This window comes from Balaenoptera musculus, chromosome 12, assembly GCF_009873245.2.
Source record: "Balaenoptera musculus isolate JJ_BM4_2016_0621 chromosome 12, mBalMus1.pri.v3, whole genome shotgun sequence".
NCBI lineage: Eukaryota > Metazoa > Chordata > Mammalia > Artiodactyla > Balaenopteridae > Balaenoptera > Balaenoptera musculus.
In genome coordinates, this window is record NC_045796.1 from 16,261,993 (window position 1) to 16,274,798 (window position 12,806).

At 44.5% G+C, this 12,806-nt stretch overlaps 1 protein-coding gene across 1 annotated transcript in view; it reads right to left on the reverse strand.

Annotated features, from left to right (window-relative positions):
- PPP1R14C (protein phosphatase 1 regulatory inhibitor subunit 14C) overlaps window positions 1–12,806 on the reverse strand; it is an 88,296-nt gene that overhangs the window by 16,495 nt on the left and 58,995 nt on the right. Inside the window, exons 2-3 of the mRNA XM_036871998.1 lie at window positions 5,166–5,249; window positions 3,738–3,770 (exon numbers count right to left, since the gene is read on the reverse strand). Coding sequence (XP_036727893.1) covers window positions 3,738–3,770; window positions 5,166–5,249 — 117 coding nt within the window. The remainder of the gene's footprint in view (window positions 1–3,737; window positions 3,771–5,165; window positions 5,250–12,806) is intronic.

Sequence of the window (12,806 nt, forward strand, 5' to 3'; positions counted from 1 at the left end):
CCCCAGAATCACTAAAGACAGACCAAAACAGACAGAAAAAAAGGTGATTCTGAGAAAATGCAGAGGGCAGAATAATCTTGAAAACAAAACCAAAGAAAATAAAACATCTGATTGATATTCTCAAAGGAAAAAAAAAAAGAAATGAGTGCATCCATAATATAAGAAGAAATACTAAAATGAAATAGTAGACAGGGATTAAAAAAAAGCATTCTTAGGGCTTCCCTGGTGGCGCAGTGGTTGAGAGTCTGCCTGCCAATGCAGGGGACACAGGTTTGAGCCCTGGTCTGGGAAGATCCCACATGCCGCAGAGCGGCTAGGCCCGTGAGCCACGACTACTGAGCCTGCGCGTCTGGAGCCCGTGTTCCGCAACAAGAGAGGCCGCGACAGTGAGAGGCCCGCGCACCGCGATGAAGAGTAGACCCCGCTCGCTGGAACTGGAGAAAGCCCTCGCACAGAAACGAAGACCCAACACACCCAAAAATAAATAAATTAATTAATTAAAAGGAAAGGAGGGGGGAAATTGATAAATGAAGATTAGTGTTACTATACGTATACAAATACATATTAAAAAAAAAAGCATTCTTAGATATTAAAAATAAGATAGCTGAAATTTTAAAATATCAGTAAAAAGGCTAGAAGATAAAGTCAGGGAAATCTTTCAGAAAGTAGAACAAAAGATCAAGGAGATGAAAAACAGAAGGGAAAAGATAAGAAATTAGAGGTCCCATCCAGAAGGTAAAACATCTAAATAACAGGAGAGCCAAAATATAGAACACTGAAGGAAAAAGTAATAAATAATAAAAGGCAAGTTTTGAAGAACTGAAAGGCATAAATCTTCAGACTGAAAGAGTTTACAAGGGTGGGAGGAATTGGGAAATTGGGATTGACACATATACACAATCGATACTATCTATAAAATAGGTAACTAATGAGAACATACTGTATTGCACAGGGAACTCTATTTAATGCACTGTGGTGACCTAAATAGGAAGGAAATACAAAATAGAGGGGATATATGTATATGTATAGCTGATTCATTTTGCTGTACAGTAGAAATTAACACAACATTGTAAAGCAACTATATTCCAATAAAATTTAATTTAAAAAATAAAAGAGCTTACAAAGTACCCAGCATATGAATAGAAAAGGACCCACACTAGAGCATATCACTGTAAAATTTCAAAATATGGAGATAATCCTAAAAGTTAACTGAAGGGAAAAGAATAGGTCACCTACAAAGGTCTGAGAATGGAAAAGGCATCAGACTTCTTAACAACAGAAGTAATACAACAATAGAATAACGCCTTTAAAACTGAGTTTTAAAAATGAATTTTATTCTAGAATTCTACACCATCCAAACTATTGATCAAGATACATTTTCATATATGCAAGGAGGGAAAAATTTACCTTTTATGCATCCTTTCTCAATAAGCTACTGGATGATGTACTCCAACTAAAATGAGGAAGACTGGGATTTAAGAAACAAAGCATCTGAACAGAACTTTCAGGACAGTAGCTACTCAGTAAACCCAGAGAATAACTTCTCCAGATTGTTGCATAGGGGCTCCAGGAAGAAAGCCTGGCATGGAGGAATAGTAATTATATGTTGGAGCATACAAAAAAATATATTACAAGTTTGACAAAGATTCTGGAGAGTTTAACAAAAAATATCAATAGGTATTAGACAAAAATAAATGACAAGGTAGTTATCAACTCCAGGAAAAACAAATGACTATACAAGAAAGGAGCAGTGGTCATATTTCACTGTTTGACTTAGCAGTGAAAAAATTTGTTTAAATCATAATATTATGAACCTTGACTACTGATTTAAAATAATACTGTTATATAACTTTATTGAGGGGATGGAGGGAAATGAATTGTGTGGAGAGTGAGGGATCTATCATATTTCCTCTTAAGTCAAGAAGTGAAAAAAAAAGTAGTAAATGCATATTTAGGAATAAAAGAGTAAATAGCAGAGAAACAGCCAAAATTGTTAGTGTATAAAAATATATAAATATAGTATGTAAATATAAAATATACACCTCTAGGGAAGGGGACTAAGGAGTGGGAAAGACACTCCTACTTTTTCTTCATAAGCCTAATAGTATTTTTGGTTTTCAAAATTATGAATATGTATTACATTGATTAAAAAATATATATTTTAATAACTAAAATTTAAATTTAAAAATCTCTATGAATACAGAATGTAATCAATATAAAGGAAAACTGGAGATTGTAAGAATAAAGCTCAAATAAGTAACTGACCTCAAACCAAATTACCCTAAAACCCCACACTCGTTTAAATTTTACACACTCTTAAAAGCATGCTTTCCTCTCACTTTGTAATTATACCACTTCAAGAAAACAGAAGTCCTACCATCATTGCTTTGATATTGCAAATAGACTACAAAACGTCTGATGGATCTTCTAATTTTTCTGATTTATCACAGGAACAAACTGAAAGTACCTCTTTTACCAATATATTCATAACTGATCAAATTCTTAATTTGTACACTATTCATGCTTTTGGTCATTAGAGTATACATTAAATGCTTTGGTCTAATCAAACTAACATCTATTTTTTTTACATTAATACTTAAACACTTGACAAATATCCCAACAAAGCATAAAATTTATCCTTCCAATAAAGGCAATCACTCAATTATGAATGACAGAATCAGCTTTAAGCTTTTAAAAAATACATACCTATACCCTAATAGAATGTATTCTCCAGTTATAAATCTAAAACTTTTACTAAAATGATTCCAAACCCTCTCACAATTTCCTTTGAAGTTTGGCTTTTATATAAAAGCAGGCAACACACCCAATTCCATTAGTTTTAAGTCTTCCAGAACCAGACATGCTTAGGTTTACAAATAAGCAAGTTAGTACTATTCAAACACATGAGGGCTTCCCTGGTGGGGCAGTGGTTAAGAATCCGCCTGCCGGGGCTTCCCTGGTGGCGCAGCGGTTGAGAATCTGCCTGCCAATGCAGGGGACACGGGTTCGAGCCCTGGTCTGGGAAGATCCCACATGCCCTGGAGCAACTAGGCTCGTGAGCCACAACTACTGAGCCTGCGCGTCTGGAGCTGGTGCTTCGCAACAAGAGAGCCCGCGACAGTGAGAGGCCCGCGCACCGCGATGAAGAGTGGCCCCCGTTTGCCGCAACTAGAGAAAGCCCTCGCACAGAAACGAATACCCAACACAACCAAAAATAAATATATATATACATATAAATTAAAAAAAAAAAAAAAAAAGAATCCGCCTGCCAATGCAGGGGACACGGGTTCGATCCCTGGTCTGGGAAGATCCCACATGCCCTGGAGCAACTAAGCCTGTGCGCCACAAGTACTGAGCCTGTGCTCTAGAGCCCGCAAGCTACAACTACTGAGCCCGCGTGCCACGACTACTGAAGCCCGTGCGCCTAGAGCCCGTGCTCTGCAACAAGAGAAGCCACGACAATGAGAAGCCTGCGCACCGCAACCAAGAGTAGCCCCGGCTCACTGCAGCTAGACAAAACCTGCGCGCAGCAACAAAGACCCAACGCAGCCAAAAATTAATTAATTAATTAATTAATTAAAAAAACAAACAAACACATGCCCTTCACTTATGGATAATAATGGCTACTTAGTATACACATAATCACCCCACTTATTGTGGTTTAGCTTTAAAAACAGACAAACTGATTTAATAAAAACCAATTCAAACTTGGCATTTGGGAAAAGTAATTTGTTTACCTCTGTTGGTTTGTAGCAGTCTACGAGAGCCTCCTAGAATGAAATACACAGAAGTTTTATTTTAAAATTCAGTATCATTTTAAAAGTGAAGTCAAAAATCATTTCATCTTTATAGTATTGTTCTTAACATGGTAAATCAATTTTTCATATTGACTACCTAGAACCACACTTTATTTCAGCATTTGCTGGTCCTCTGAAAATACAAAAAGTTGTACCCGAATGCCTTGCACTCTTCAGAATACACACACACACACAGAAGCACACACACATACCCGTCCTTCTGGCTGCCAGTGTGGTTAATAATGAACTGGATACACTTAAGTTGAGACAGCCTGTAAGAGATGGTGACAATCACACTGGACGTGGAGAGTGAGGGTCTGGCTGTGACTTAACCCCAGAGTGGGCTGTCACATCTCAACAGGCTTTGGTTGTCCTCTCCTGGGAACCAAAGGGGCTGACCTGATGGCAGCCAAAGCCCCTTTCAAGTTCTTACTTTTAAGAAGAAAATTTTATGTCATTACATTTTTTTATAGAACTGGCGCCTGGTTTTTTGTTTTTGTGTTTTTTGTATTGTAACTTTCAAAACTAGGATGCTATCTTCTCCCAGCTAAATTTGCCAACAAGAGATAAACATTAAACTGAGACTGTTCGCCACTCAAGGGACACTAGCAATTATTAACACGTTCAACACATTCAAATGTGCCCTTTACTTGCCTTTAGTGATCATTTGCCATCAGTGATAACTAACAGCCATTAACAGTAATTATCAGTAAACATTAAGAACAATGGCAGGTCAAAGGTTAATTGGTTTTAGAAACTCCCAAATGCAGATTTTAAAATGATAGATTTGACTTCCTTCCGGAAGGGAAATAAATATTTTATTGCTCTGGACAAAGGAGACATGGGGCATCTCAACATCCATTGTATCAGGTGAGCATACTCCAGTAAAGGATATTTTATTAAATAGAATTATACTGTAGACAATCTTATCTAGAAATTAATTTCATGAATGATATAATCCACAACTACAAGACCAGAAGCCTGAGCTTAGATACTCCAGTTCTAGCTCAGCCCCTCTCCTTCTCATATAACTATAGGACATCACTTCCTTCTCTGGCAAACGGATCTTTGGAGAGTAGAAAGAAAGAACCATCTTTCTTGGAAAGAAAGAACCATCTTTCTCCCAAGAAGTTAAGGCTGGAGAAACTCATATCTGTAAGGTGCTTTAAGAACTGACTATAGTCAAGACCTGCCTTATCACCAGAGATGCAGTTTGTGAGGGTGAATACTCAGCATCCCATTGCTTTCTCTCTGCAAACGGCCATTGCCCGAGTGCCACCCCAGGGCAGAATCAGTGCAAGCCACGCTCAGGAGACCCAAGTGGATTCAAGCATCCATCAAAGGTTCTAGATTTTGAATGCTGCTTACCCGTAATTTTAAAGCTCTCTCTTCTTCACTGTCTGCATCAAGAAGCTCATCAATATCAATTTCCACTTCTGGCATTTCTTCTTCCTGGGGGGCAAATGTGAAAGCATTCTATTTAATGAGATACTACATTGTATCGAACCAATTTAGTTCAGTTACATAGATGCGTTGACAATTAAGGGGGGGAAGAAGCAACTAGGAGGAAGGGGAGGAAAAGAAGAAGGAATGGGAAGTAGGAGATAGAGAGAAAGGCGGAAACAGTAGAAAAAAGGAAGAAGAGGTGGGAAGGGGAAGGAGGGAAAAGGAACAGAGGGAGGAGTAGGGAGCAAAGGAGACCTAAGAGTCACAAAGTGTAGAAAGTAATGTTATTTCAAAGATGATGATTTCCTACTTTCTGGCAAAAAAACTGCACTTCTGATGTGCAATGGGGGATTGGCAGATTATAGGAAGAGTAGTGAGACTTGCAGTTTCCTACCCAACATCTACCCTTCCCTGATTTTTTTTTGGGGGGTGGGGGGAGGTCCGCATCTCCCTTCCTAGTTCTGGGTCTGGGAAAACCTGAGTGTGCCACGCATTTCTGAGGCAGGGCTCTTGGGTCAATATCACCCCAACCCAGTTACAGACTCAACCGAGACCAATGGGGGTTCTGGGAACAGAAGCTCTTTCAATAGAAGCATCCCTGCTGGAGAGCCGGCTGAGGAAGCCTGTAATCTAGAAACTGCCGGCAACAATCGTGCAACCACGAAGGGAGAGCCTGACTCACGGTGGGCAGAGTGGGGAGAAATACGGAAAGAGGGTTCTGGATAACGTCACCAAGTCACCGAGTCAAACCACTTCTGAAGCCCACCGACATTCTAGTAAAGCTCCATTATTGTGAGTCAAGTTTCATATTCCTGCAGCCAAAGACATCCAGTCCATAACAGAGGGCAGGAAAGTCCAGCTGCAATGCGGTGATAGACCTCACTGATTTGGAATCTGCAGCTTCAGCCCACAGTAGATCTTGGCTACCTCTCATTCTGTCTGTTACCTGATCTCCCCCACATCTCTGAGAACGCTGAGAGAAAATCGCATTTAGGAGAGGGCTGTAATTTTGCATTTCCCCTTCCCATGAGGAGTCACCTGCAGGCCAACTCGTCCCAGCCACAGGGATGGCCGAGGGGTGTCTGCAGAAGCCAGGGAGATACCTGTGTGTGGGACACCTGTGCGGACACCTGGGCTTAGCCGCTCTGTGCCAGCTGTGCTGTCTGGTCTTCAGGGGCAAGGCTGACTTTCTGAGAACTTCCTTTCTAGTAAAATGCAATTACTAATAGTGCTCAACCATTCTTTTTCCTGCTCCAACACAAAAGTGAGGACCCAAGTGTTTTCAGGAAACGGAGGAATATTATACACCGCTGTGAATAATAATAAGAAATATATATATTGGTCTCTGCCCCAAGTTCCTGACACAGAGCCCCTAAAACCCTTGTAAATAGGGGTGCTGACTTTTGTTTCTTTACTACGGTGAGATATGCAATCCATATTGGAAAGCCCAGATAAAGCAGAAGGAAAACTGAACCCAAAGCAGAGGGGCAAGTCTAACATCTTAGTCTCATTAAGGTTAAAATCTCTTTAAAAAATTTTAATAATAATACTCACAAAAAATGGGGGGGGGAAGCATATCTCCTTAGAGAGTTCAAATGACCTTAGAACTAGGAAAGAACGCTTCTTACTGGAGGTGGGGGGATAGGAATAAAACTCAAACATAATCACCTGGCTTCCGAGGATGTCAGGAAAACCGTACAGGGGTGGCGGTGTGTATCTGCCTATGGGAATATTGGACAGTACGTACCAGGCCCTGAGACTCAAGCTACACATGGCAGTGAACACAGCATCACGGCCCTCCGCTTAGAGCTGGCTGAGCTCTGTGGCTTTCCCCTCCTTCACTAGAAGCCATCCATCCCACACTTTCATCCAGCCAGCCTGTCTCTCGGACCGGCACAGAGCTGCTGTTTCAAATGAGATGCCATTTCTAAGCCCTCTCCAGGGCAGAGCAGGGAGATGGGTACAGATGTGACCTCCCTCGGGGGGAGGATGCTGGAGGATCCCAAGGCTGTACTCCGTTCAGTCAGGATGCTGAGCACTGCTTCCCGGTGTGGGTACCAGCCTCCCTGGCGACTGCGTCCCCTCCACCCTGGCATTCTCTTGCCCCAGTGCTGCCTGTGCCCGACTTCCCATTTTGTGTATATTTGAAATTGCGGCTGAAAGTAAGACTGCGGGGGGAGAGGGGAGTCACTGGGGAGCCACCAAGAGTGGTACAGCTCTCAAGGGTCTGCCAGACTTCCCACAGTGAAAGGACCAGTGGGAACTGAAACACCAACAAAGAAACTCACTAGATTACAGAACAACTGGCAGCCCATGTACACAGGTTGCAACTGGGAAGCCGCAGTGTGGATAAATCACACATGGACCACGTGGACCCTCCCCAGGCCAAAGAATGCTGAAGCCACGGCAATCCAGCCTCTGGAGCAGCACCGGGCACACGTTGTGTGTGTATTCTAGCAAATGTGGCTCAAGATTAATTCACCTACGTCCACAGCTTGGCGTGGCTTTAATAACCACCGTGTGAGGTCAAAATACCCAGAGCCGATTTCAGCTGACTCTGTTCAAGAAAAGCCAAGCAAAAGCGATAAACCCACAAGTATCAATCTGTGTAACAGTCTATACAGCCTCCCGCTAAGTTCCCCGACTCCTCCCCCAAAACCGTCATTTGGGTTCAGCATTTATACGTGGTTTGGGCACCAAGTATGTATTTATGTCACGGTTTAATGAAATCAAGCAGAGGAAGCAGGTTGTAGAAACTGTTCAAGTAATCACAGCTAAGGGGAGCTCTGTGTCTGCTGTTCTGAAAGGAACTTAAAGAATAAGCGAACAATGCCCCCGTCAGAACAGCACAGCCGTGGGTTTCCCTGCAAACATTGTGCAGCTTTGAAGCCCCGCCAAATTTGGTCCAACAGGCTTTTACTTGCATAGCAAAGTAGAGTCGCACCCACGCAGCAGTATCTGCAATTAGGTGTCCTCTCAGCACGACTGCGCTGGGCTCTCCCGCAGGCGCTGACCGCATCTGACCCAGTTTTCCCAACCCTTGAGGTCTGGGCTGTATTTCAGTTTAAATTCGCTAAGATGAAATACAGTTAAGAATCCACTTCCTCAGTCACCTTAGCCACGTTTCAGGGCTCAGCTGCCACACATGGCGAGTGACTGCTGCACCAGTGAAGACACAGGGCCTTTCACACCGCTGGACGGGACTGGCCCTTGAGTCCACTCACCCTCTGGCCCAGACAAAGGGGAGCCTCCTCCCCTCTCAGAGGAGCTTGACAGGAATAAAGAAAACAGCTAGCATCGCAAGGTCACTACCATGCCCCAAGGGCATGTGGCTGGGAAACCCTGGCCTGGGCTTTCCAAGCGGGAAGGTTGATGCAAAACAAGTATTCACTGGCTGAGTAATTATAACAAATCACTAGACATCAGCATTTTCTCCCAACCTATGAGTTTCTCATTACCCCCACCCACTTCTCTCAGAGGCCAGGAGGAGGTCAGGCTCAGCACGTGTACCAGGAGCGTGGAGCAGGGTGGGTTCTGAAGGTCGGTGATACTGAAACCAAAGCCCCACTGAGGACGTAGAGATGGGGGCCATGGAGGTACATGTAGGAAGAAAAGACTGATCTAGTATCAAGCACAGAATCCTGTGTATATTTGGTATTAAATATTTTTAATGAGTGTAGCAATACTCCAAATTCAATTGTTCTCTTGAGCTCTATCGTCTGTATAAAGCAGTATCACTGAACAACCTTGGTGATAGATCAAATCACTTACCAGGGAGTGACTACATCCACAGCCTACTCTGGTTTGCCAGAATCTAGCTGTGTTTGGGGAATTTCCCCACGTTAAAAATAGATCTGCAAACAGGGGCTCTGGTGACAAAAACGAAACAACCTCTTCGGAGTGGCTGGGGTAAGTCACCAGCTAACAGCACCCTATATTCACCCTCCTGTGGATATCCACAGAACGAGGCCCTTGACCATGTCTGTGCATCTTTCTGGTTGTGCGTCGCTGAGCACCCACCGTACACGGGCACGGTATCAACACCGTGAGGCCCTGCTCTGGAGGGGCAGCCGAAGCACAGAAACAAATGATCTCCAACGGCACCAAAAGACAGAGACAAACCCAAAGGGCTTTATGATTAAGGAGGGGGAAAACCTCCTCCTGGGGCAGGCGGGGAGGGTTTCACAGAGAAGAGAGCATGTAAGCTGGCCTTGTAGAACGGCAGGATTTGGATAGGTTTAGAGGGGGAGAGAGAGCACCCAAAAGAGGCAGAATGGTATAAACAGAAGGCAAAATACAAGGGTTGTTCTAAGTACAGGGTGTAGAAAGGTCCTTGGCCTGGGGGTCAGACAGCTCTGGGCTATGAATATTAATGACTATGAAAGCCAGAATGAGAGCTGAGGCAGGTGGGGTGCTATAAGGAGCAGTGAGGAGTGCGGCAAACAAGAGAAAGCATGCCCCAAGGAAAGGCAGCAAAAAACAAAACAAAACAACCCTCCATTTCCAACTATTGTAACCTTTTAGGGACATGTGCTCTATGCTGCCAGATTTTCCAAGTTTTCAGAAAAGCTGAAAATACAGATTTTTAATGTTAAAGTATCTTTTTTTTTTAAGTTGGTTTACAATTCTTTAAAATATTGTGAAAGACAAACGAAATCCATCAGCCTTCATGCTGCCAGTTTCTCCTCAGCCTGCAGAGACTGTAGCCAATGAGGGCTCCAGAGCAAGGGTGGGAAATGCTGGGAGAGCTGGCCCAGCAGCAGGGCCCCGGGAACGAGGAGGGGGCAGGGGGGGCTGCTGAGAGGCGGCTGTGGTCATCCCGTGGGAGGTATCCGGGCCTGGATGCCAGCTGTGGCAAGGATGGAAAGATTTTAAACAGTGATTTTAAACAGGAAGGGAAAAGGGATGGAATTTGGAGATGAACTGGATGTTGGAGGAGGGAGAAGGGAAAGGTAGAAAGAAGATGCAGGTTTTGAGCCCGTGAGATTTTGGGGAAACATGAACTGACAGAGAGCACGCTTGGGACCTCGAAGACACTCACAAACCAACAGGCAGGTCAGAGGGAAGCCACCTCCAGCACCCCCCGACCCTGTACAGAAGCGGGACCCCACGCTGCCACTGCACAGGGACACATGGTAGCGCCGAGGGCCAGAGGCACAGCCCCGCGCAGGCAGGACCTCAGCCGGGCCCGCGACCACCCCGGGCTCGGGCACCAGGATGCAGTGATGCAAACGAGTATTGTGTTCCCGAAACAGACGGCCTGCGGTGAAAACACACCTGCACACTCACACACACTTCCAACTCGCCAGAGAATTCACACCACGAACCCCGTCAAGTGTGGCGTCAGCTGCTAAAAAAATACAAATGCTCGCTGACCTCCACAACAGTGAAGGGGGCAGGAAGGCTGAGGCTAAAACTGCTTGAAAATGGATGATGGTTTTCACGCTCCACAACACTCAGCTTAAGGGCTCCCCGAAAATGACAGTGGCTCACAGCTCTCTGCCTCTCTGCCCCAAGATCAGGACGTGAAGGACCGTGAGATTAGAGTGCTGTGAACACCATGGCACTGAGGGAGAAACGTGGACAGCAGGGGTCGGGGTCGGGGGGCACTGGCCTATTCTGACAGCCCACACTCCCCAGGGCTCCCCTCCACAGGCCTACGGGGAAACTGGTGTAGGAAAACCTAAGAAGAACAGAGGCACACCAGCTCCCAGGGACTATGTGAGTATTATTATTTTCTCTGTGAAAATATTTACATTTCATGTTTTCATTTTAATGACAACCCAAAAACATTTCTATAAGCAAGCGCGTTTATTCTAAGAATCATCTGGAGGACCATTCTATATAACCAGATCAGCCCTGTGTTAATCATCAAGCAGAATTAGCTTAATGACCTAATGAGAAAAAGGCCAAAGAGTAGATTTAATGTATAACTGACTTACTTATTCACACCAAGTGAAGCCCAAAGCCATCGCTCAAAGGACTCTGTGCTACCCCCAACTGTACCTAATTCCTCTCACAGAGAGAATGACATCAGCCGTCCCAGGTGATTCACGTTGGACATCTGAGTTCCGCTGGTTGGTTACTTTGTGTTTAATTTGCAATTTTGATTTTCTAATCGGGAGAACCATAAGCATACAGAGTTTTCGTTTTAAGTGGTACATATCTAAATATGATTGTATTAAACCTTTAAATCAGCCCTGGAATCTGCAAGAAATTTTTTCTACTTAAAAAGGAGCCCAGGGGCTTCCCTGGTGGCGCAGTGGTTGAGCATCCGCCTGCCAATGCAGGGGACACGGGTTCGAGCCCTGGTCTGGGAAGATCCCACATGCCGCGGAGCAACTGGGCCCATGAGCCACAACTACTGAGCCTGCGCGTCTGGAGCCTGTGCTCCGCAACAAGAGAGGCCGCGATAGTGAGAGGCCCATGCACCGCGATGAAGAGTGGCCCCCGCTTGCCGCAACTAGAGAAAGCCCTCGCACAGAAACGAAGACCCAACACAGCCAAAAATAAATAAATAAATAAATAAATTTATTTAAAAAGAAAAAAGGAGCCCAGCCTACCCTATGCACATCACTGTGGGATATCAGAACACTGGGGATGAAGCGGAGATCTGGGAAGCTTTCAGGAGGAAAACAGGCCACACACAGAAGGACAGAGAATCAACGTCACCAAGATTCCCAGCAGCAACGCTGTGAGCTGGAAGCCAAGGGAACAAGCATTCCAAAATCCTGAAGGGAAACGATTTCCAACCTGGACGCCTACGTCCCCCCGGACTGTCGACTAGGAGTTAGAGAAAAACTATAGACATTTTATGACACATCAGGCCTAATATCTTATATGTTTACCTCCCATTTCAGGAAGAAGTGCTCCAGTGAAACAAAGAAATAAACTAGGAAAGTCACCTGTAGCTGTGGACCATGAAGGCCAGAGGGCATAAACAAATCAAGACTGAAGGGGGGAGGCTTAAAGAGCTGGGAAGCTGAGTGAAGAGAGAGGAGATGAGCCTATTTTAAATATGGGCATGGGGTCCGGTGCCTGATGGGCACACATCTGCTGGGCCACTTCGAGGGGCTGGGGCAGGAGAGGCCTTAAATGGAACTAAAATGGGGTAAACAATTGGAGGTCATTCCAACTTCAACACTGGTGAATGGTACCATCCCATGTTACTAACATGTCCCTAATACACACTTGTTTTAGAAGTTAAATAACCTTCAAAGGCTGACGCTTGCTCAAACAGCAAAATCCCCCAAACTCCTCCTCTAAAAAGATTAAAATATCCAGACTGAACTTCATCCTATGCTGAAGTGAAGGGATGCTTTAAATAGTATGCAGAGAGGCTGCTGTCCTTGCTGCCCAGGAGAGCAGGTCTGGACGCCCCTTTATACCACACTCCCCACAGCTAAGGTTCATTTCTGGGGCATCAGCGCATACAAATGACGGCTGCAGCAGAAAGCAGAAAAGCCACAGGGCATGCCCTGTCCCGAGCGCCCCCCTTTCCTCCTGCTTAAGAAAACACACTGTGATACCAGTGAGCAAAACTGACATTATTTTACAAACACC